Here is a 26,826-nt window from a genome sequence, read left to right as displayed (position 1 = left end):
TATTATTATTATTATTATTATTATTATTATTATTATAACAGAGACAACTAACACGGGAATAAAACTCTTCTGCCAAAGCATTTCATAAAATAAAGTGTTAGAAATATTCTCTTAGACAGTTTATCAAAAATACTTCATCTCAAGGCTTGAGGTTCCAAGGCCACGTCCCCACGTCTACACCATGACTGCGTGTTCATGAGGAACTGTGTGCTTGGTGTCAACCTTTCTGCTTTGTCACATACAGGGACCCATTTCAATCAGAAGAGTTCATTAGAACTCTCTTGAGCCATTGTGGAGAGAAGAAACATATTTTAAAACAAACACATTTATTTATGTGTTTCACTAGCAGTTTGATTATTGATTTGTTGAAGGTCTAGAGAATGCAGATCCTCTGTGTTACAGTGCTTAGCATCATATCTGATGCATAGAAGGGAACTTGATATGAATTTGTTAAGTAACTGAAAAAAACACATGAAAGGTCTGAACAGCGCTTCCACCACAATATAACAGCTTATAAGTTGTTCGCACATATATTATGTACCATATTTCACAGCTCTTTACTCCAAACTTAAAGAGTACTTGCTACCTTGATAACCGCCTAGAGAAATGGATGCACTTTAATCCCTTTTGTAGACACCTTTTTTACCTTTAAGCATTTTTCACTTCAGTAAAAAAATAATCAGTGAAAAACCACAGTTTAAAAATCAGTTTAAACCAGTTTTAAATTCCCACTAAAGAAGTTTCTCAGAAAAGTTACCTTCTTCAAATTGAAGAGGGAGGTGTTATACAATTTGCTAATAAGCTGCAAAAAAGGGACTGCTTTGTTACGAAAAGGAGCTTTTAAAATTCAGATTAAAATGAAAAGAATTTTACCTTTTCCCTGGCAAAACTAGAATAAAAGTTTTAATATGAGGAGCTAGTGAAGCTGATGTCACCGGCTAACGTTTCTTGAGAACATATTGTGCACCAGGTGCTGGTCTGAGTGCTCTACAGTATTAAGTCATGAAATTCTCAGGGCAGGTGGTATTTTTGCCTTCGTGTAACAGATGCTGTAACATAGCAGGCAGGTTAAATCCCTTGCCCAAGTCATTTGCTAGTGAGAGGCCGAGCTGATGCTTGACCTGACTGGCTCTGGAGCCCTTGTTCCTAACCCTCGGCCTCTCTGCAGTGCCTACAGAGTACCTGTATATTTCTCTCCTCTCCTTAAAACGAGCTACTCCCTTTGCTCCACCTTGCCCCAGAAGATTACATCGGGCAATATATTGTGTTGAGAGTATATTTTCATCCTACTTTAATCTAATTTTGGTGCCTACATGTGTATGGGTGAGTTTATGCAGAGGCCTACAGAGTCAGGGAAGACGGGCCCTTGTCGTGGATCCCAAATCAGGCCGGCGTAGCAGCACTCAGGGGTAAGAGCTGCTCTCCCCTCTCCTCTGTATTTCAGCATATACTTACCCTGAAGAGCTACCCAATAAATCGAGAAGCCTTTAAAACTGCTGCTGAAACCACAATTTTATTTGACGTGCACCCAGATACAAAGAAAGCAAAAATCTTTCCTTTGAGGCTGCTATGTCTTACCAGGTGCATGGCAGAGCTCCGAGGCGGATGTGGCTCGATAAGCAACTGAGACGGCGTCTGTCCAAAGTTCTGTATCTGTGCCTCCATGGCCTGCAGGGGAAGGAGAGGGACTGTCATAATCAATATGCATCAACGAGAGAGGTCAACACACTCCCCGACAATGCAAGTGTATCCCAAGTCAGCCATGAAAGAAGTCCAGAAAATTCAGTGGGTGTTCTCTCAGGGTGCAGAATCATCCAACTGTTAGTATTTTGCAGACAGGTTTTGCTTCTCTTTCTAAACGTGCTTCTGTTAACCAAGTCACTGTTCTTATTTAGAAGCTGGGGTTAAATGTGGAAGTGTTAAACCTGTGAGTGCATGCATGCAGCTAAGGTCAAAGAACACTTCTAACACTAAATACAACATGTATACCTTGATAAAGTCCTGTGTAAGAAGAAACGTATGGGGATCTCTAATGAAATAAGCTTCTGGGATCTTGGGGGAGATAAGAATGATACATAAAGTCCGACAATGATATGAAATAAAATTCAGAAAATCATACAGTCCAGTCAATACAGAGGGTAATCACAAGATTTGTTATGATTAAACATGGGCAAATTTTTGCTACAAAAATATATTTCAGCATGCCATGCTGTTTTAAGACAAATGTCGAGATATTATGTAATGTCTATAATGTATGAATTCACTTCTCTCAAATTTTTTTGAAATTTTAGACATAACTAACCCAGGGAGGAAACAATTCTTTGGGCATCTTGAGCTATGCAATATTTTATTAAAGCCTGTGCAGATAGAAATATTAATGAGATTGTATGGCTTCCAATGAATAAAAATAATTTTGGATCTCAAACTGTCTGGACTGTATAATATGCCTTTTTCTGTGTGTACGTCAAAGACATAATCTAATAGGAGATTTATGTATTTCTTCTCTATATAAGTACCACAGGCAAAAAGATTTCAATATATTAAACTAGACTAACAGAAATATTTTTCCAAAATACTGTTAGCATGTAATTTAAGTCAACAAGGGGAAGCACAATATTTACAATGGTCATTACTCTGTTACCATGCTAATTTTTCCCCTAAAATTGTGTGCAATTTGGTTGCACATAAAGATGAAATACGAAACTCATTGCTGAGTGCTTAGGAGTGCAGGTAAGGTGGTAGATGGCTCTTGACGCTGCGCTGCCACTAATCGCATCACTATCTACAAATCTCATTTATAAAGTACTTAAATTTAACAATCTGTCCGCCTAGACTGCATTTCAAGAAAATGTTTATCAATAAAAATGTGGATTTTCAAATTTATTAGCAATATTAAACATGAATGAATCATTATCTGCCGTATTCTAGCAATTGCACAAATGGGGCTTTGGTTCTTTTATTTGCAGAGGCAATAGGATGAATTATTAAATCTCTTAAGAGCTGTCCAATTTTTATGTATCCATTTATTTGCATGGTGTCCACCCATACATGAAGTGTGACTGTTTAGGTAAATCGCACTCACATAGATACCATCATACTTTATCTCCCCGGTGCAAGATTTATGATTATAAAAGAGGTATGAGACCATTTCTGGTTAGGTTCACATCATGAACAATAAACTCTTAAGAGTAACTTGAAAGAAGAAAAAAAAAAACCCAGTGATTTCATTGTTAAAACTGCCCTGGCTTGAAAATGTCTAGTACCTCGCTTACTGTATCAGAACAGCTAAAGTTGCTCAAACAATAGGTACCTGGGCTTGTGCTCTGACTCCTCCAGAAAGGGGCTGGGCTGGCATAGGGACACAGAGGTAAAATTAAATATAATTTAGCCTCTCTTGGTCAGTGTACATCTACTTAGCAGGCAGCCTTTAAATGGCCACAGAAGGACCAAGTCCACAAACATGCTCTGCTTGACTTTAGTTTTGTTCTGAAAGGGCAGTATTAAAACTATACTAGAAAACCTTAGGATACCCACTTACTTTCCAGAAATCTACACAGTTCTCTTCAGGGGGACCACCTCTGATTCTTTTTGGACTGAGGCAGAGTACACACACGTATTTATTTTAAACGACTCTCAAGTGGCATCAGGATATACAGGAAGCTATGATCAAGTTAATATTGTGGTCTCATCCTCTCATTAAGACAGTACATTCCCTACATTTAACATTTATTTATTTGTTTTTAATAATTTAAGCTGAATCCATCTTCCTTGGGATCCACATCACATGCCTTCATGTTCTTATTCCAATATTTACCTTTTGGCTATCTTGTAATCCTGTCTAGCGGCAGTTCCTTAACCTCTGATTTAAAAATATACAGGTCGGGATGCCTGGGTGGCTCAGTGGTTGAGCGTCTGCCTTTGGCTCAGGTGGTGATCCTGGGGTCCTAGGATCGAGTCCCGCGTTGTGCTCTCCAGAGGAAGCCTGCTTCTTTCTCTGCCTGTATTTCTGCCTCTCTATGTCTCTCATGAATAAATAAATTAAAAAAATATATACAGGTCTTTCTGTTCTTGAAAAAGCATGCTGCCTCCTCTAAGTTCTATTGCTCGTCATAACCAACATGTTTGGATAGGGAGTGAGCACCTACTGATTTTCTTCACCTCTCCCCCATCCTGTTTTCTGTCCTCCCCCACTTTTAGAGAGTCATCAGTGTCTTCTGTCAAGAGGAAGGTACTTTGAATGGGAGGGTGCCCAGGGATATACACAACCCATTTTGGAATCTATGAAGCATAGCAGCTGAATGGTTGTTCCTCATTCTGAGAACTACTCCCTGACGTAGGAGAAAATGCATCTCCTTAATGTGAACCCTGGGCAGGGTTCTAAATCCTTCCCAGGCCCCCTAAATCATAATCAATGTCCTCCATATTCTCATAGCACTTTTTCCCCCTTTATCATGACATTCAACGCATAGTTCTTTACATAGGTCTGTTTGCTCAAACTGTTCATCGTCTGCAGGTCAAGGCTGTGACTTAGTCTTAAGAGAGTCCAAAAACATTCGCTGACTATAGAAGTGGGGCAGTGGTGGGGCCTTTGTGCAAAACTGAAAGGTAGCCCAGAAAAGGAAAATCAATAGTAAAGAACACATCAGAGTGCTTTACCTTTACAGTTCAATACCGCAAAAACAATCAGGTTAACAAACATTAAATGCCTAGTCTATGCCAAGGGATAAAATATCAGATACCAGTCTGCCCTCAAGAAGTTTCAGCTCATGAGGAGATAAGATGAGTGGCAATCAGGGCACACAGTAGGTCAAGAACCACGGCGGAGGCCAGCCTCAAGTGCAAGGGGGCCCAGGAGTGATGTCTACATCAGACACAGAGTGGAGCAGGGTGCACACAGAGGACGGCTGTTAGGAAAGGGGCTTTGAGAAAAGGGACATGAGCTGAGGTCTGAATGTCACATAGGAATAGGGCAGTCAACAGCACAAAAAGATAACCAGAAATGGCGTTTAAAAAAATTCAACGTATTTCTCTTTTTCCATACATTGTTCTGCCTGGGTTGAAGAGACTTAATGCTAGCTTTATTTATTCGGAAAAAATTATACTTATTGAGCACCTACTATGTACTGGGTACCATTTCAGATATTTGCGATACTCATCAAACAAAACAGAGATTTGGGCTCTTGTAGAAGTTGTATTCTAGCCAGGATGGCATAGGAGCTTATTATTCGGCCAGATAGCACATGCCAGCATCCTTTGGGCTAGAATCCGCTCATAGGCATGGTTTCTATTTGAGCCAACATTTATAGGTCAGAAAATTTCATACAATAAATTGGATTTTTTGCTTCTCTCAACATAACAAAACAAAACAAAAAAACAGAAGAGGTGGTTCATCAGCATTTCTGCACAGCAACACTTGTCTGGTGCCAAGGCACAGGGGCTCTTTTGTAATGCCCATCACTCACAGGACCCAGGCATGCACTGCCTCTGGCCTGCTTCACAAGTTTCTTCCCTGTCCAACTCCTAAAGACTTCTCGGAATTTGTTAGTCCTTTTAAAATCTACTACCGTTAATTTGTATTACAAAAAAGCTATCGCTTTATATATCTACAGTAGTCCTGCCCTCATCCTCGGGGTATATGGTCCAAGATGCCAAAGAATGCCTGATACTGGATAGTACTGAACCCTACGTATGCTGTTTTTTCTTATACATATTTATGATAAAGTTTAATTAATAAATTATGCATAGAGATTAACAGCAATAATTACTGATAAACTGGAACAATGATAATATACTACAATAAAAGTTATGTGAATGTGGTCTCTCTCTCTCAAAATACCTTATGGTACTGGACTCACCTTTCTCCTTATGATGATGGTGTAGATGGTAAAATGCCTCTGATGAGGGGCACCTGAGTGGCTCAGACAATGAAGCGTCTGGCTTGGGCTAAGATCATGATCCCCGGGTCCTGGGATTGAGCCCCACATCGGGCTCCCTGCTCAGCAGGGAGCCTGGTTCTCTCTCTCCCTCTGCCCCATGCCCCCAATCCTGTTCACTCTCTCAAATAAATAAGATCTTAAAAAAAAAAGCCTAACTGATGAGATGAAATGAGCCAGTGAGGTAGGCACTGTGACCTAACATTAAGCTACTGCAGACCTTCTGACACTAGGTCAGCATCACTGCTTCCATACCATCTTGACTGCGGGTAACTGAAACCGTAGAAAGCCAAAACAGTGGATATGGGGTGACTACTGCATTGCACTTTCCATGGAAGCAAGAATGAACTGATACTGTATGTGTGAACTCATGATTTTTATAATGTGTATAGCAAAAGAGTACAACTTGGGAAATAAATCTGTCAATCTAACTTCATCGAATTTTAAGATGTTATCCATTGTGAGAAGCGTCATTAATTTCTATACTATTAAGAAGTAAAAATATGTTACTAATTAAACTATGATTCACTACTGATTATAAGACACACTGTAATTCGGAGTGCTGAGACAGAACGATGATAAGCATCTCAGAATCAGTTCATTATTGTAAATATTTTATGTTATTATAAATATACTTTTACATATAATAAGCAGTGATATAGAGTTTTAGATATTTCATATAAATCTAGCATACGTCATAGGTTTAAAACAATAGATTTTTCAAAACAAATGTGACTGACAAAATCTTTGGTGTTTTACAATTAGGAAAAGGCCATCTATTTATGGTCTTTGGTGGGATAACATGAAAACATGGATCTGCTTATACTTAGTATTCCCTCTTAGGCCTTTGTAATCGCTGACTGTGGTATCTTAGACTAAAGCTGCTTATGTCCATCCACTTTAATTAATTACGTGTCTGTTTTCTCCCTTAAACCACCACTCTGATCAAGACAGAAGGCTTTGGCATGGAACTGGAAATCTCTACTTCTTGATCTGGGTGGTGCCTACATGGGAGCATAGATATGTGGTGATACTGCCTTCTTGCCCCTCCACAGCAATTTTCCCATGCCTTACCCTCTCCCAGGCTAATCACGATTTTGATGATAATTAAATTACACCATCAAAAATTATCATCTATTACTTTTTCTTTTCTTGAACTTCTGATAAGTAGAATCACACAGTACCTACTTTAGTGTCTGCCTTTTTTGGATCAACATGTCTGTGAGAGATTCATCCCTGCTGTTCTGTATAACAATGGTTTTTTTGTTGTTGTTGATGACATCATCTATATATAGTGTCCCATTGTATTAACCTCTCAAAATATATCAGTTCTGTCGATGGATATTTGGGCTGCCAAGAGTTTCAGGTTATCATGAACAAAGTTGCTTAGGAAATTCTTGCACATATCTTTTGAAAGAGGTAAGCAGTCATTTTTGTTGGGTGCATAACCTATGTACTGGTTGCCAAGTTATAGGGTATTTTGTTTTGCTACTGAGTTGTTTTCCAAAGTGACTATACTGATTTTGTGTATTTATTTGCATAAGCATTTGTGAATGCAGAATGCAGGGGCCAAAGCTGTAAATATTTACTAATTTATAAAGAGTATTCTATCTTTAAGGGTACTGATATGATGAAACTCTTACATATCAAACTCAACTTTATCTCAAAAAATAATCATGTAAGGGATGCCACTTTATTTCATCAGGAATTGTTTAGATAGCAAAGATAAGTAAGTTAGTTTCTTAAGAGTTTTACATTTTAATTCTTATGTGGATGCTTACTTCTTCTTCTAAAAATCATTTGGTTGAATATTGAGCAGTTCCCATTTTTTCTCCCCAGCTAAGACCCATCAAGAAATAGGCAGGTCATAAAATTAGAAAAAAAGTATTTTATTTTTTAAACTTTGGAGGGAGTTCTAAAATATGGATATCGGGGTAAGTAGAGAAGTAAAGAAAAATGTGATCTAAGTTATGATTAGTAGGACAAAATAAGTAAACCTGAACAGTGACTTTCAGATTTCATACACACATAGGGCACATAACTCAGTTTTATCTGCTTCTATGGACTATAAAGCTCCCCTTAGGGAAAGTTCCTGTTAGGGACAGTTTCCTGTTTTTTTCCCCTCCCCACTCTCTTGATAGGCTCGTTTTGTAAAATCCTCCAGGACCCACCTACTGAGTTATGAAATTACCCACATCTTCATCGAGTTCTCCTTTTGTCCTCACTTATTTTCAACAAGCTCTCTCTAGTCTTATGTTACTCAAAGGTCAGGGCTAGGTGTACGACTGCATCATCTAGGTCCTGCCCAAAGGTGTCCTGTCGAGGGGCAAATGAGGGACAGCATCTACCTCGAATGCCAAAGGAAGGAGCACCTTTTATTATTCATCCTTTTAATGAGGGCATCTTTTTAAATTTGCACAAAGGGGCCATATGCATTAGCCATGGCTGTGACATGTACCTTATTCCTTTGACCTGTTGTACCTCTTCTTAGTTGCTTTTATCTGTCCCCCACGATATCCTACCTCCTTTATGAACACAGATATATATTGCTGGGATGAAATCCTCAGAAGAGGAAGTAAATATACTGTGGTTTATGTGCATTATGCTTATGCCTGTTAATATGAAAAATTTCATAGCTGAGGTAAAACTACATATGGCGACGGATAAGTGATTGTTCAGAATGATGTTCAAATCACCAATAAATTCAAAATACTCTAAAAGAAAGAAATTACTATTTAGATGAATAAGCATGCTTTCTCCCTCCACTTGTATTTACTATTTGGATAACTAGTGTATGCTAGATAGCACACACCTCCTCTGGTACCCAGGAGATAAAAAATTCTGGTTAATTTTGTCTTTTCCACAATATAGGTAAATGTAACCCACATACATTTCTCTCCTTTGGAATCTTTACAACTTCTAGTCTTTTTTGTAAATGTAATTTAGCATTGTCTTTCTGACGAAATGTCATAAGGTCTAAGTGCCACGAGAAAGACAGTGTGAGAAAGCACATACGGGAAGCTGTCAAATGACCGATTTCATCCATTTTGCTTGGTCTGTGCTATCTTTTAAAGTTGTTTTCCAGAAGAGTCAGCATTTTATAAAATATGATAGCTTGTGCTATCCACAATGCAATTATCAGATTATGTTGAAATTACTAGTCAATTATTGATCATTTTCAGAAAATTCAAGACAAAAATAGCAAAAGTGATTCCCTGGGAACACAGAAAAGGATTTCCTCAAAATTTCCTTAGGATCCTATTATCTTATTTTATAGCTCATTATAGTATGATTTTATTTTAATGCTTGAAAGTGGATATTCTTTTTTTACCAGAAAATACAACTTCAACAATTAAAAATATATATGTGATTTATATTATCTTTCTGTTCTACCTCCAATTCTACCAATTCTATACCAAATAGGAAAAAAAAATTGGAATTTTGAGAAGTCTGAAATGATAAAAGAAAAGATTACTTAATAGCAGACTGTATTTTAACTGATATGCTTTTGCTTTTGGTTTATTGTTACAATAAAACAAGATCATATAAAGCATTACTTTTTAATGCTAGAAAAACAGGAGCAAAATAAATCAAGAAAATAATATCTGCACTTTATTTCTTGCTTTACAAACATTAAACTATATAAAAAATTAAAATGCTATTTTATATTCAACTGCTTCTAGTTTTTCATAGAAACTACACAATAGAAGAACAAACATGTTTCCTCTTAACAGTCAGCTGCATTAAGGCTAAGTCTATATGAGCAGAATTATTAGAATATTCAAGCAAATACTTAATAACTCAAGTAAAAAAGAACCACTTTTGTTGTAACTATCAGACTATGTTAGACCATATTGAGGGAGAGGATTTTGATTTGTTCATTTGCCTGCCTCAGTGCTTGGTTTTATTCTTTTAGTATAAAGCTAAAAAAAAAATAAAAAGGAGAATTATCCTCTTGCTGACTCTGATTTCCTCCTCAGACTGATGAGTTATAATGATGACATTCCATATCTGACTTAACAAATAAATGGGAGCAGTTAATGTGAAAAGAAAGCACCGTGTCCTTTGGAGAAAAACTGCTTTGTCCAGAAGTTTTTTTTCACATTAGGTCAGGGCCACTGGTGGCAGGCTCACTTAATTTTTATATTTAAAAATAAATATAAGTCAACCCAGGTGGGAAAATTACATGCATTTTAATGTGGCAGGTAGTGGCTGTTCTATCCTGGATGTCTTCAATAAATTTGCCTAAAGTCGTGACTAACTCAGGGGGAATACAGAGTGAGCTGGATCATCTTCCTTGTCCCCTGGGGGGACTGGCCTCCAGAGACTGCATCACTGGTACTCTCTTGCTCTCTACCTTCCCACTCTTTTCGGCCAGTGAGAGCTCAGGACAGGAGATGGGAAAGGGAGATAAAACTTACTGTATGATCCTTCCCTGCCAGGTCCCAGGTCAGCAGTGGCTGTGCTGCAGTCTTCTATCTAAGGCCACGGCTCCTGTTGGGTGACTGCTTTCCCAGGGTTACTTATCCTGGCAGTTTCCAGTAATGGCCCCCTCTCTGTGTAGGCCTTGGGGTGGTACCTAGATCTTAATCTGCAGATGCTTCACTTTCCCTTGTTCATCCACTTTATCCTGCCCATATCTTTGTAAAGAGGATCATTATTAAATGTCCTATTACCAATCACATTGTTAAAAAATTGTGGTAAAAATACATAGAACATAAATTTACCACCTTAACAATTTTCCAAGTGTACAGTTCAGGAGTGTTATGTACATTCATAATGTTCTATGACCAGTCTCTACAATTCTTTTTAATCTTGCAAAACTGAAACTCTGTACCCATTAACAGCTCCCCATTTACTTATTCTCCCCATCCTCTGGAAATCAACCTTCTACTTTCTGTCCCTATGATTTTGACTATTCCAGGTACCTCATATAAGTAGAATCATATAGTATTTGTTTTCTGACTGGCTTATTTCACTTAGCATAATGTCCTCAAGGTTCATTTTTGTTGTAGCAAATGCCAGAAGTTCCTTCCTTCTTAATGCTGCATAACATTCTATGGCATGTACATGTGCATGTACCACATTTTATGGATCCACTAATCTGCTGATGGACACGGGTTGCTTCGACCCTTTGCGTATTGTGAATAATGCTGCTATGAGCATGGGTGCACAAATATTTCTTCAAAATCTTGCCTTTAATTCTTTTGAAATCTACCAAAGTAGAACTGCTAGATCATATGGCAGCCTTATTTTTAATTTTTCAAGGACCTCCATCCTGTCTTCCCATATCTACCTAGCAGAGAAGACACTTTGCATTCCCACCACAGCACATAAGGCTTCTAATTTCTCCACATCCTCATCAACACTTGCTATTTTCTGTTTGTTGGATTGATAGTAGGTAACCTAACAGGTGTGAGGTGGTATACAATTGTGGTTTTGATTTGCATTTCCTTAACAACTAGTGATGGTAAGAATCTTTCCATGTGCTTGTTGGCCATTTGTATATCTTTTCTGGAGCCTTCATTATTCCTTTGAGAGGGTAATGTGCTGTGACAGATACAAACAGAATTGATATTCAGGTATATAAGAGAAATGATGGTTAATTTTTGCTTCATTCTCAAGACTGACCAAAATATGATTATATACAAGTAAGAGACATTTTTATTGAAGATTTAAAATATTTTGGGGATAAATAATATCATAAGCCTTTTGAGGGGGAGGCCACAGAGACTCTTTGCAATCTATGCTCATAAATCCTCAAGAAGAGAACCAAAACACTATTTTCTGGATTAACTACCTGGAAGCAAGAGTTTTAGCAGATGATCTCTTAAAAAAATATATATTTATTTATTTTTAGAGAGAGAGTGAGTGAGCACAAGCAGGGGGAGAGGGAGAGGATTTCAAGCAGACTCCATGAGCCTGAGGTGGGGCTCAGTCTCAGGATCCTAAGATCATGACCTGTGCCAAAACCAAGAGTCAGCCACTTAACCAATCGAGCCACCTAGGCACCCTAGCAGATGATGTCTTAAGAACTCTTCAGGTTTTTTGTTCTTTGCTCACTTTGGGTTGATCATTACATAGCACGTAGGTAAAGGAGTCAACCCAGAAATGCTTAATGAAATGTGAGAAGAATCAGTACAAGGACCCTGCCAAATTCTTCCTGGTTGAATAAATTTATATAAAACAAACTCTATGCTCATTGATTCAGGCCATGAAGTTGGGGGAAGGTGGTGGTGGAGGAGGAACGAGAGACAAGTAGTAGTACTGGTGATGACCTTTTATCACCATACAAAATAAGTTCACTTGGAGTGTCTGATCTTGGAAAGAAAATAATGAAAATAACAAAAGCTGAAAAGATTTGCTTGGAAATGGAATGACATCAAGACAAAGGTTTATCAGGTGGTGGTATAAACATTACAAAAAAGAAATTATACACTTTTATTAGGCTAAATTCAAACTAAAAATAGTATTGCATGTATTTGGCAGAACAAAGTGCTCTTCTTTGATTTTGACATAAATGGGAAACAGTAATCTAGATATACTATATTGAGATTTCAAATGGCTTTAAATAGGTTCATTATCAATATGTTTAAAACCTTTAAAAATGAGCTCTTCACATCTAACTGAAATGCTTAGGTATTTAGATTGAGTAATATCTACTTCAACAAATTGAAGCATGCAATATGTTTTGAATAATTGTTAATTTATGCTAAGGTAACAACTGTGTAATATAACTGAAATCTATGTTAACAGAAGATAAGGAAATCCCTTCTAGCTATTTCTACTACAAACAGCAGGCTGCAATTTTCACCCTTCTTCCTTGTGTAAAATATGACTTTGGAGGCTTGTGAAAGCATGTGCTGTTAATTTCTGAAAATCAATAATTAGCACTTCTCAACAGTATGCAATAAAAATAACACAAAGACGAGAAAAAACACATCTCACATAAATGACACACATTCCACTTTGACTAGCTGCATTATTTATGCTTTTCTAGTGGACGATTGATGACCATGGACCAGCTAAGGACTGCAGTAATTATAGGGAGAAAAGATAAACCTAAATTAAAGATTTATTCACTAATCAAAATTAAATGTGTGTCATTAATTTTCTTGATACTAATTTCTATATAGAAACTTTATTCACTGATTCTTTGCAATGCAAGCCTTATCGCTGGGGATGAGGAACACATCACAGACACAGCTGAATCTATACTCTTGTTAGTTTTAGGGATCATAATATTCTTCTTGCTCCCCAAATGATTCTTTAAGCTTAAAAGAAAACCTAATGTGTGTTTCCACTCCCATAATTTCAAATGTAGGGGTTTTCTTTCTCTTTTATTATTTTCCTTTCAATTTTAATTCAGCTTTTGAATTTGCTAACATTTTAAACGTTAAAATGGTTTTAAGAAATCTTTATCAGCCATTTTGTTGATCATTTGTTGCAATTCATGTCTCAGAATAAATGCCCAGGAGAAAAACCCTGAACATTTCCCATATGAAGACAATTAGGCATCATGGCCCTTGTAAATGGACAACAGTGTGCTACAACCTACTCAAGCGATCCACAAGTGGGGCGTTGGTATGTCTTGTCAGATAGAAGAAATGAGTCAGAAATGGGGGAAGGAAAAGACAAGGGATAATAAACTCACAGAAAGAATAAGCAATGACCAAAGGCCATCATTGCTGTCACTACAAATACCTTCATTTACACCATAGGAGGAAAAGTGGATTAATTTTTTCCTTATAAATTTTATGAGTTCATCTTTTAGGAAAGCCAGCATTGCAGCTGTTTTGGATAAAGACACATCTGTCTTGTTGGTTCTTGACAGCCTTATCATGTCAGGTTTCTGTAGTAGCAGGAATGGTTCAGCAAAAAAATTAAAAAATAAAAAAAATAAAGTGAAAACTGAAGGAATTTATTCTACTTCTTTTGGGCATATTCTCACTATAGCAGATCCAAAGAAATGTTTTGGTATCCCTGTCATATCAAAGAAAGAGATAAGTGAAGAAAATATAATCTAAGAAGACCAAGAAATAGTAGTAAAAAAAATCAGACTACAAATACCATACTTTTGGGGATGCCTGGGTGGCTCAGTAGTTGAGCGGCTGCCTTCACCTCAGGGTGAGATCCTGGGGTCCTGAGATCGAGTGCCACACTGGACTTCCCATGGGGAGCATGCTTCTCCCTCTGTCTATGTCTCTGCCTCTCTCTGTGTCTCTCATGGATAAATAAAATGTTTTAAAAAAATACTACACTTTTGCAGTATTATAATTTAGTATTTACTGTTTTAATATTTCCAGCATAGATGAATGTGTATATATGCACAAATAAATAAATATTGCATGGCCCAAATGTTCTAATAGTTTGCACAGAAAAACAGCCTTTTATGTTAGGCTTGTGTTTATACCTCTCACTGTGGAAGAGAAATCGTTTAAGTCCTTTTTCAGTTTGGCAGTGTTGACTGCACATATGATGTATATATGGTATGTGTATATATCATATGTACATATGGTATGTGTATACATCATATGTACATGTGATATAGAGAAATGAATTATTAAAACAAAAGTTCTTCCAAGATACTTCATTTAATTATGCTCTTTGATAATAATAATAACCAATGTCTGTGTAGTGCTTTATGGTTTACAAAGTACCTTCCCATCTTTTATCACATGTTTCTCAAATCAGACCTATGAGTTAGGTATCAATTCTGTTATCATTTTATGTACGAGGGTATATAAAAGTTAAGTGACTCACTTAATATTACTCAAATTGTAATGACTGGCTATGATAAAACCTATTATCTGGTTCCCAACTTTCTATCATCTTTTATTGCCTACTGCATGCCATATAATCATACTCTAAGGCAGACAGGCTTGAGTAATTATATCCATGATTCTAAGAGTGATCAATTTCAGAACAGTTTTAGAATGAAATGTTTTTCACTCATTATAAGAGTATAGTAAAGAAAAAAAATCTGTGACATTTAATTTGTAATCTCTAACAACTATTGGCTATGGCATAATCCCCCAGTGCCTTTGGAACTCTTGAAGACTGATAAGACTTATGTTTTCCTGGGAAGTGGTTAGAATAAACAATGAACAAAATGGCTGAGAAAGATTTCTTTTTTTCTTTTGAGAAAGAGTGCAAGTGAGTGGAGGGTCAGAAAGAGAGAGAGAATCTTAACTAGACTCCACAACCAGCGCTGAGCCTGACATGTGCCTGGACCATACAACCCTGTGATCATGACCTGAGCTGAAATCAAGAGTCAGACACTTAACCAACTGAGCCACCCAGGCACTGCACTGAGAAAGATTTCTCAGAGCCATCTTAAAATTTCCCGTATAATTCCTGGAAGTTTTACAGAGTCAAGAATTTTAAGAAATTCAAAAGTACAAACAAAATAGAAAAACCTTACAAGTTAAATTAGTAAAATGGGAATACACATCAGGTGTCCCTCATTTTTAAGAATCATTTTGAAAGTAAGAAGAATGTCATCCCTAAAACTAGTAAGTATTAGTAAATACTGTTCTTTATAAATTCCTAGAATGTAATGGAACTAAAGTAACCCTGACTTGAGAACCAGAAGACCTCACCTAAATCTGACTTGGATGCTACATAGATTGTGCCTTTGGAAAAATCATTTAATAAGAGCCTAGATTAATGGTTTTTAACCATTAATGTATGGTTAATGTATGGGGATGTATGTGAAATGCCTGGAAAGGTTTCTGTTTTTGTTTTCCTTTTTTTTTCCGTTTTTGTTTTTCAAAATAAACCTGCCTTGAACTCTAATGCCTGGATGTCCTGAGATGCCCATGGGATGGGAAATGGGACAGTGGATAGGGAGTTAGACAGGGTTAGATGAATAGGGTAGGTGTGTTTGAAAATAGTTGAGGGGTTGGGAATATAGTAGAAATTAGAGTTAAAAATCTGAGACTAGGTGAGAGGTACATGGCAGTTCATCACACAATTCTCTCTACCTTTACAGGAATTGGAGAAAAGCTTTCCAGATCTTTTATATGCCTTTAGTAGACAGTGCTTCTTAAACTTCAATGGCTCAGACAAGTCACTGGGAATCTCCTTAAGTGCATGTTCTGATTTAGTAAGTTGGGAAGGCCTGAGAATCTGAAGTTCTCACAAGTTCCCAGGTGATGGGGATACTGTTGGACTATGAACTACACTTGAGTGGACAGGAGTTAGAATACCATGGGACCAAATAATTACCAACTAGAATATTCTATTTCCTCAGCAGGTCAGAGGATGGAGTTTCTCAGCCATCATTTGGTAAGTAAAAAAACAAAGCAAATAACATCATTTTTATTAATATGTAAAAATGGTAAGAAAGAGTATTCATTACTAGGCTTAAAATTACTGTTCAAATAGTCAGTTGAGCTCATCTATGAAATAATGTGTCTAGAAGATTATGATATAAGCCAAGACTTAAGACAATTTAAATAATATCTAATATCCAACAGATCTAGTGTTTACATATTAAGAAGAGCTTTGTACCAGAACTGTTCTGTCATGTTTCTGCCCAGAGGCTGTCATGATAAAGTTTATTATCAGTTACTGCTTTACAAGTATAAAATAAGTTAAGCTGTCATATTTTTCTCAGGCAAAGATCCTAAGCTGTCAAAGAATGTCAATTTTAAATCTGACATAGAGAAGAAAATTATCTGTTATTCTGACCTCTAATTTCTTGACATTTTAATGCCATAATTGCTGTGGTTAGTGCTGCTTCATGATTTCACCTGTCAAGGAAGAATGAATCAATAACCTTAAGCCATTTCTCAAATTTTAGCACTAACATTCAAAATTCAAAGTTATAGGCAGATTGTGGGATATGTGTTGTGTTTATATATATAGATAGATAGATTTTACAAAAGGGATATATATCAATATTCATATATTAAATATTTATTGTTTAAATCAGTGTTTATTTTTAAAAAAATTTTTTTAAAAAATTTTATTTATTTATTCATGAGAGACAGAGAGAGAGAGGCAGAGACACAACACAGGCAGAGGGAGAAGCAGGCTCCCTGCAGGGAGTCCGATGCGGGACTTGATCCCAGGTCTCCAGGATCATGCCCTGGGCAGAAAGCAGGCGCTAAACCGTCGAGCCACCCAGGCATCCCCTAAATCCATGTTTAATTTAAGCATCAAAAAAATTATCTCCCTTAGGCCAGTTGGACTTTAGTATAAGATAACCACAGCCTTCCTTTGGCTTTATTTATGTGAAATGTAATGTAGTATTTAAAAAATACAAAGACCAACATTATCGAATAAAAGAAATGCACCAAACTGGTAAGAGGGTTAATGTTTTGAACACTGCCTTTCCCAAGAGTTTATGTCCAACCATTTAGGTAGGTATTAACTTTCTCAAGGCATGGTATCATGGTGCAGACTGCTGGGATCTCAACATTGATGTTTTCATAAAAGATGTGGTGCCTCCCAGAGGGCCCTCCTCACAGGGGAAATGTATATGTAAGGGTTTATAAATGGCTACCAAATAAGGAATATACTGCACTTCATTCCCCTTAGCTACAGAGTTCTTTGGGTTACCATAGATGTTAAGTGCTTTTCAGGTTGGCAAACATTGTCATGTATTATTCCTCCTTTGTGAAGACAGCAATCGAAGAGGGAGATCAAGTGTCTTGGCCAGCATTAGTTCACAAAGAGCTCACAGATTTTAGGGGGGTTCTCATCTGTTGCAGGTTCTTAAACGATACTGTAGTACATTTTTGGGATTATATTAGGTTTTGTGGAATAGAGGAGATAGGGGTGGGGAGTGAGGAGAAGAACAGCTAACTCATAGCCCTTGATATCATTAATCTGCTATGGCTACGACATAATAAGCAGTTCCCTTAGTGGTCTTAGGAGATAAAGTATCTTCCTGAGCAGTCTTGAATGGATGCAGGTCCACAGGGTCAGAGCAAATTTCTCTCTCTGCTGGTGTATGGTTGGGCCTCTGCTGGCTGGGGGAAGGAAGGTAACAGTGTTCTAGGTATGTGCTCCCTTAGCAAGTATTCTTGAGAACTGATGTCAGAGTTTTGGGGTCAGGAAAGTCCTATAATTTGATGATTAAGGCCCATACATAGTCCCTCCACACACATACTGTCCAAAGCAACAGTGTGATTTTTTAATAGAAGCTGGTATTTTTATAGAATTCAAATAATAAATACTATGTCCACATAAAGAAAGTTACAATTCTAATTCCGTTTTTTTATTCCCACTTATCATTTTACTTACTCTCTCTTTTTTTTACTTTCATTTAAATATGAAAAATCTGCTATTTTTCTGTCAATTTTAATGCTGTCATGCACTTTTGTTACATTCAATATGCTTAAAATAGTTTATTTTGCTTGATAGGATTAACTTGGACAGATCTCTATAATGGATAAAATGTATGATAAGATAATTCAGGAGGAAAAAGGTTTATGGCATTTAAAAATAAAAAATCAACTTGGAGATGGTCTTGGAATAAAAGGATACGCTACTCCAATTATATTTTTCTGATTCTACAGGTATTGGTTCTAAAAGAAGAATATAATTTTTAAGGTGTTTACAGAACTGGGCAAAGATGTTAATGTGAAAAAATAAGTAAGCTCAGAATTACCTCCTATAAAATAATTTGATTACAGGGAGTAAGAAATCAGGGGAGTATAATGGTTTGCAGAGAAAATCCCCTTCTTTCACCACAGAATTTCCTAATATCTGGCTTCTCTTGCTCATTCATTCTCTGTCTTTATTCCCTTCTCCCACCTTCAAGCACTAATTCATTTCTTCCCACATACAACGTGATATAACCCTGTACCTTATAACATTTTTACAATGTGTTCTCTGAATATTTAGCCCTAAGGGTCCAAGAGCACCAATCACGAGCCTCTTCCCTCTCCTCTTCTCTGCTTGAAGCCATACAAATGGAGCCAGTTTTGGTAGAGGTATGTAAGAAATAACTTTATGGAAGCAAATTTTTCTTAGAGAGCTCTATTTCCCAAATCTACAAGTTTTCCACCTCTAAAATTAAAAGTAAAAAAAATAAAACAAGCATTCCACTGATGGGAAATGTAGCCATGATTGCTTGTTTTGCACACAGCAGATGGCCACTATTGGGCGGAATGGAGGCTGGGATGTGGCTTTCTGGCAGCAACGCTCACCCAGCAGCTGTTGCTCCTTTACTCTTTCACCTATCTGAAGTCATTTTGTGCAGTGTGGAGGTGATTTAAATAATATTTTATATGAATACTTTCACTAAAAATACTTATGCACATACTAGAGCATATAATTCCCAACTGTTAGCCATAAACTTTCAGGATAAGAATGTACAGGAATAAAAATACTCTACACTCATCTATTTTATTGATGTGTTTTGGAGAACATTCTGGAATAAAATACTATATGCTCAACTATTTTATCAATGCATTTTTTGAGCATTCTGTCTAGAAGTCTGTAATTTTGCATTTATTAAGAAAATACATACTGGCAGCTTATTTTAATGTGAATGATTCTTATTCAAATATTCAACTAGGTTTTCATTAATAACACACACAGGGCATTAAGCATTTTAATGAAGATGCTGAAATAAAACAAGTAAATGAAGGATACTGAAGTGCATTATCTGTGTCTACAATTCAAAAAAGAACACAGTGGTCTCATTACTTGGTTTTGAGATATAACATTCATTTCCCAACATTTGTTAAAAACCTGAGATTCATGTTTTATAAAAATTTATGCTGAAAAGAAATTTATACAGAAAGAGATGGAAAGCCAAATTTGTGTCTCAGAGATGACAGAAATTTTTGGAATAATATGGGACTTAACACCTACCTCCCTGAGCACAGGATCAGTGATACTATCCAGGTTGACAGAGCCCTCATAGGTTAAGTAATGAAAAACATTCAGAGCACGGACTGCTTCTGGTCCTCGCTGTTTGTAGCCAAATATAAGGTCAATCCACTGATGCAGTTGGCAAGAAACAAATTCACTTTCCAGGGCCTGCAAGGAGTTAAAAAAGAAATAAGAGACCATACAAACTTAGCAAATCTCTCTTTTTCTTACTTTGAAATATTCTGTACAAAGAAGTACAAATATTATGCTCTTTGCATTACTATATTTTAATCTATGTATTAGATATCTTGTTCCTAGAAATGGCAAAATAATAAAACAATTAGACTTTATTAAAAACACAGGCCTGAATGAAAATTTACTCGCTCTAAAATGCTTAGCTTTCTTGTGGCTCCATTATGTATGGCATATGTTTTTAAAAATTAAATAGATTTCTTAAAAAAAACACGTTTAAAAGAAAAATAATTTGAAGTACTTGTCTTAATTTTACAAAAATTTCATTTTTCTATTTCTTATAAAAGATTTTATCTGTTTCTTAGAGAGAGAGAGATTGAGAGAGCATGAGCAGGAGAAGGCACAGAGGAAGAGGGAGAAGCAGACTCCCGGCTGAGCAGGGAGCCCCATGCAGGGCTGGATCCCAGAACCCTGAGATCATGACCTGAGCCCAAGCACATGCTTAACTGACTGAGCCACCCAGGTGCCCCTTCATTTCTCATTTTTAAACATTAGTTTAAAACAAAACCATTTCATTAGAAACTTTGATATATGCTTATTTTCCTGCCTCACATCTTCAAATTTGCCTCTAACACTACTAAAAGGGGATGCCTTCTTTTGGCTACAAATGAATTCTTGCTTTTATATAGTCTAGGAATCACTGGGCAATTTTAGATGTTTGCTAGCTAGTAGGAAATGAATGCAAATTACTAATAGTCAATGAGCTTACTAAGCTTTCATAAAGAGAGAGAAAAAAAAAGAAGGCCTTTTCATTTCCTAAGAAGTCATCATAAGCTTCCTGGAGGTATCCTGACTTGTAGGCACAGGGTTCTGTTCATACCTGACATGAGCAGTGCCAATCACTGTATGGTTCTCTATGCCTCTCACTTACCATATCCACTTGTCATCAATTTCTTATTGATTTTAAGAGCACACTGATTTCAGCAACATGAACAAAAGCTGTAGACCTAGCTTCTTAAATTTCAACTAAGTGTAGCCATATTAAACAATTTTCTAAATTACAGCTGTAACTAGATATGTGAATGAAGTCATTCTCTGACTTCATGACCCTGATTTCTAAGGTGTTGACACCAATTTGGAATTCACTTAATTAATAAATAATTCTAAAATTAGCTCTCCGAGAATTCCATTTAATTTTTTTAATCTATAAAATATCTGAATACTTTTTAACTTTTCCTGTGATCACATTTTACTAGTTATTTTATTCCCCTCAACCTCTTCTTAATTTCTTTCTTTCAAAAGTTTTGGTATTTTACTTATACCAATTATTGTGACTGTTTCTCATTCAGAAATATAAACAATTAGACTTTATTAAAGGATAGTTTCTGTACCAAAATGAAAAAGAATTTATATATTCTGTATCTTAGTGGTATTGACATAATAGTTCAGATCAGAACACAGGGAAGAAGATTAAAAATTCTGTATTGGTTATGTCAATAATGTTGGTTTGGTCGATGTGTATAAATGATTCTGTAAGTGCAGTGTAGTTAATAAAAAAGTCAGCCTAGTTATTTAATATTTTTCAGTGCCTTGTACAATAAGGGATAAAAACCAAAAGATTATGGAGTACCTACTGTCCAAATGTATTCATGGGAATTCAAAATAGTAGCGAAATCAGATATATTACATAAAGATTTTTAGGGGTGCCTGGTGGCTCAGTAAGTGGGGCTCAGTAAGTTTGGTTTCAGTTCAGGGCATGATCTCATGGGTCCTGGGTTCCAGCCCTGGGAGACGCTCCCTGCTGAAACGGAGTCTGCTTGAAGATTCTATTCCTTTGCCCCTCCCCCTATTTGTGCAAGAATGCTTTTGCTCCCTCTCTCCCTTTTCTAAAATAAATAAATAAATCTTTAAAAAAATAAAGGAGGATTTTACCAACATCATCACATAGTCAGTTAAGCAGCAATCATTTCAAATAAATCTTATTGATATCACTACACATATTTGGAAAGGATTGATGAAATTTACTATTACTCTGTTAGAGTGAAATGATTATTGAATAAAATGCCTAATGCAGGTGTGAGAGGTGGAGGGAATCATGATTTTTGACTAATTTGAATTTAAAAATGGATTTGTTATCTTTATCTCCATCCTCTACTTTCATTTCCCTCCCCTACAAGAGGCAACATCTGTAATGTGGTTGATGTTTCTCCTTTTGTTTGCATCTGTTTTTATAAAACATCACTTATTATTTGTGTATGTATTTTTGATTCATAAAAATGGTATAGTTATAGATTTCATTTAGTTTCTTACTTTTTCCACCTAGCATTGCTTTTGAAGATCAGCCTACGTCGCTGTGTGTATAGGAAGTCCATTGCTTCTACTAACCACACAGAGCTGCCCCCAGCAGTGAGCTCTAGACTGCCTCTGCCTCTAACTCCCTATGACAGAATGCTGTGATAAGTGTCTTCTTTTGAATCTCTTTTTGGATCTTTGTGAGAATTTCTTTGGGACTTATAAACTGGAGTAGGACTGCTGTGTCACTGTAGTGGATGTGTACAAACAATGACTCAGCAGTAATTAGTGCCCAGATGCTCTTCAGGATGGTTGCCCCTGTCTCCACTCCCCCAGCAGTGCATAGGGTTCTATGTGTTCACATCCTCATCAACTCTTAGTATTACCCAGGTTTCTAATTTAGCCAGTGTAATAGGTATGAAACAATACCTCATTGTTTTAATTTGTCTTCCTCTGATTAATAAGGAATTTGACATCTTTTAAAATACGGCCTTTTGGGTTTCCTCCTCTGTAAATTTCTTGTTTACATCCTGTCTTTATGCTGTTACTTTGCAAAAGTTCTTTGTATGTTTTAGGTAATAGTTCCTTGTTGGTTTTAAACATTGCAAATGCATTCTTCAAAATGTCATGTGTCTATGAACTTTTTATCCATGTTGTTCTTTGTTGAACAGAAATTCCTAATTTTGAGCGAATCAGATATTTTTTTCTCTTTATTTTTTATACTCTTGGGATTTTGTTTTGAAATTACAAAGATGACTTTCTATAATTTTGATGTATTAGGTTTATATTTATGGCTTTACTTTTCATATATTGATCTTTAATCCATCTAGAGTCTACTTTTACTTGTGTAAGTGGTATTAAATAGGGATTTAGTATTGTTTTTGTTTATATAGTCGATTTTTCTAATACCATCTATTAAACAAATACAACGTTCCTCAGTGGTATATGATGCCACCTTTAGCGTGTGTATATCTGAAACAAAGATATGAAATTGCTAGTGTTTACAGATATGATAATCTACCTAGAAAAAACAATACAATCAGCAACCAACATATTAGAATAAAAGGGTTGCAAGGTCCCTCTTTCTTTTTGTCTTTATTCCCTCCCTGTTTCCTCCTTTCCTTTCCCTTTTCTCTATCTATCTATCTATTCATAATCCATCCATTTATCCATCCATTCATCCATCTGGATATGTGTGAGTCTCCAGGTGTTTCCACTCTTTTTATTTCATTTGTTACCCAAATTTACCCTAATTATCTTTATTTCTCATATATCTTTATATATGGTGGATGTATTCTTCTTTTTCAGTCACTGCAGCTATTTCTTTTTTTTTTAAATTTTTTTTAATTTTTTATTTATTTATGATAGTCACAGAGAGAGAGAGAGAGGCAGAGACACAGGCGGAGGGAGAAGCAGGCTCCATGCACCGGAAGCCTGATGTGGGATTCGATCCCGGGTCTCCAGGATCGCGCCCTGGGCCAAAGGCAGGCGCCAAACCGCTGCGCCACCCATGGATCCCACTGCAGCTATTTCTGATCCTTATTCTTCCCTATAACTTTTACAATAAATGCACATAGATACATCAAAATAATTGTGATTGGGGTTCAATAAATTTTTGGATTTATTTGGGAAAATTGGTATTAAGTTTTCCCATCCAGAGTCCCAGAATATCTCTTTACTTATATTGATTTTCTGTATGTATTTTATTAGAGTTAAAAATTAATATTTTCTCCATAAAGGATGTGAGAATTCTTGGTTACAGACCCTGACTGTCTGTAAGTTTTGTTGCAATTATAACATTTCCAAAATTATGTTTCATATATGGTTACTGATGATGTAAAAAAAAACACTGATTTCTTCAAGCTGATTTTGCTTCTGGCAAGTCTTATTAGTTATAACTGTAACTTCTTTATTTTTTCTTTATAGAATTGTTCTCAACTTTGATGATGACATTAAACAATAGTGTTATGATATGAAGCATCTGTCTTTTTTCTAATCTTAAATGAATATGAGTGTGTATATATGTGCTACATCAATATTAATCAATACTAATTTACATATATAATTAAATGGGTTGTTAAATATTTTACTTAGAATTTTTGTATTTATACCTATACATGTAATGGCCCTATTTCTTTATCCTTTTTTTCTCCCTTTAACAACTTCTGGAATCAAGATCATATTAGCCTCATGGATAGCTTGCCATGTTTTCTCCCACCACTTCCTAAGAAATGACTTTATTATCTCTTGAAAATTTGAGAATATGGCCTTAGATAACTTGGAGATGGAAGATTTTACACCATTTAAATTTCTTTAAGGCTTTTAAGTCTCTATTTCTTTTGTCTCAATTTCAACATTTTATATATTTTTCTCAGTATTTATTTCATCTCAGTTTAAAAAATTAGTTGTTTATAACAAACTTTAATTCAATTGAAAAAAATCTCTAAGTCAATAGTTATTTATTCTGTCCTATTCTGTATGAGAGACAGCAGAGTGAATCAATTAATAATTAATTGTTTAAATAATTTTGCCTCAGGATTTTTTGGGAGGGGTCATAAAATTAAATGACAAAGAAACAGTAAGGAGCAGATTCAACAGATAATGAATGTCTCATGGATTGTCTGTCTTGCTAGTCACTGTGCAGAGAGAAAAGAAAATCCACTTAGAACATATAAAAGCCAGTCCTGGTTTTGAATCAAATGTATACCTGATAATCGAATTTTAGATATCCCATCATGGAAGCATAAAGAGCTATGTAAAGCTAAAGCCTGACACTGAGACTGAACTGTACTCTAAATAGTATCAATCTGTTACTAAATACATGCTACCTGCTTATTTGTTCTTTACAGAACTATGTTTTCTTATGCAATCCCATTTTGGGCTCTGAAGCAAGATTTTTTTTTTTCTGAAACAAGATTTTATTGCAAACACTTACAATGGAAAAATATCAGGAAATACTTGATTCCTAAGCTATTAGGGTTATAATGGTCTTAATAGCTCTCTTTACCCTCTACTTCCATATCTAAAAGTAGAAGCAATTGCGTTAAGCCTAGGTAAACCAATTCCCAATCCATAATTCTACCCTGGGGATCTGGGAGGAAGGAAATAGAGTGAGATTTAAACCAGAGAGGATATCTCGTAGATGGATAATAGTTACCTAATTCTAATTTCCATATTGTCCCATGGGTATTAGATGCTAGAGAATTCTTTCTCCAGCAGGTTTAGGATAAAGCATCGCTGAACTTATGAAAAAGGAAACCAGGCTAGTGGAATTAACTCTGAGGAAAAAATATTTATTTCTCCTGAAATCTTTTTATTTAAGAATACTGAATTTCCATCTCCTCTTCTTGACTAGAGTAAGAATATTTCCAAGCCTTTTCTCCTATTGCCTCAAAATTCTGCTTCTGATATTGAAAAAATTCTCTGAAGAGAGTTGCATACAGTCAGAAATCATAGCGTTCCTTCTTCTGTAGGGGGCTTAAATTATTCTATTCCTTGATTGCTTACTGGATGTATAATAAAGGAATATAGCTCTATTCCCACTGGCCTCACTCTGGTCTTAGCTCTTATTGCTTTCCACATGGGCAACTGCAATAGACCTCAACCCTTTCTCTAATCCAACCCGGCTTGCACACATCCTGCTCGGTGGGGGGGGCGGGGGGGGGGACAGACTTCTGAAACCATCATGCTCCTATTGTCATCATCTAGTTCACATCTTTGAGGGTTCCTCTCAGCAAAACACATTAGGGTAAACTTCACCTGACTCCTAAGGCCTTTTACAAATCTTGACCCCACCCTACCCCACTAGTTCCTCAGACTTCAGGATATACATCCTTGGCTCCAAGTAGCACAGACAATTCACAGCCCAGGCACAGAGCAGCCAGTACAACCTTTGAGCCTCTGTTGCTCCTTTCTCCTTATTTGAAAGTATTTCATCCTCCTGCTTCTTTTTCAGGTCTTAGCCATCCTTCTTACTCAAGTTCAATTTTTGCTTCCTGAGTTCTCCAGGTCACACTCTATGAATTCTTCTATGAATTTCTATGGCACTTGAAATCAGTACCCTCCTGTTTAATGGAGCAAGATAATGTATACACATTTACTTGTGAAAATCGATTTGTATATAAACTGGGAAGTGCTATACAAACAAATGGGGTTATTACCAATTAGCACTTGTTTCAAACCTGCAATACTGTATCCTCAATTAGAATGTAAGCGTTTCTAAGATAGGGAACATATCTTCCATTTTTCTTTTTTTTTAAGATTTTATTTATTTATTCATGAGAGGCAGAGAGAGAGAGAGAGAGAGGGAGAGAGGCAGAGACACAGGCAGAGGGAGAAGCAGGCTCCATGCTGGGAGCCTGATGTGGGACTGGACCCTGGGTCTCCAGGATCACACCCTGGGCTGAAGGTGGTGCTAAACCGCTGAGCCACGCGGGCTGCCCTCTTCCATTTTTCATAGCTCCTAACCTAGTATTAGATACTAAATATTTAATAAATATTATTGGTTAATTAATTAAGCAATGGGAAAGATGCGTTGGTAACAAGAAATGTCAGGAATGGGAAAGAAGCTCATGTA

The 26,826-nt window shown here is 36.3% G+C and overlaps 1 protein-coding gene across 16 annotated transcripts in view; it reads right to left on the bottom strand.

Moving 5' to 3' along the window:
* Positions 1 to 26,826, bottom strand: part of NBEA (neurobeachin) — a 662,404-nt gene that overhangs the window by 26,161 nt on the left and 609,417 nt on the right. For 8 of the 16 annotated variants that reach the window (XM_072719992.1, XM_072719993.1, XM_072719997.1 and 5 more), the window contains 3 exons: positions 19,767 to 19,934; positions 1,990 to 2,052; positions 1,579 to 1,668 (listed from right to left, as the gene is read on the bottom strand). In XM_072719992.1, the coding sequence (XP_072576093.1) occupies positions 1,579 to 1,668; positions 1,990 to 2,052; positions 19,767 to 19,934 (321 nt within the window). The remainder of the gene's footprint in view (positions 1 to 1,578; positions 1,669 to 1,989; positions 2,053 to 19,766; positions 19,935 to 26,826) is intronic. The other 8 variants (XM_072720000.1, XM_072720001.1, XM_025996781.2 and 5 more) reach the window with 1 other exon arrangement.

Source organism: Vulpes vulpes, chromosome 9, assembly GCF_048418805.1.
Source record: "Vulpes vulpes isolate BD-2025 chromosome 9, VulVul3, whole genome shotgun sequence".
Classification (NCBI taxonomy): Eukaryota; Metazoa; Chordata; class Mammalia; order Carnivora; family Canidae; genus Vulpes; species Vulpes vulpes.
Note: the sequence above shows the minus strand (reverse complement) of the source record. Positions and strands in the feature narration are given on the sequence as shown.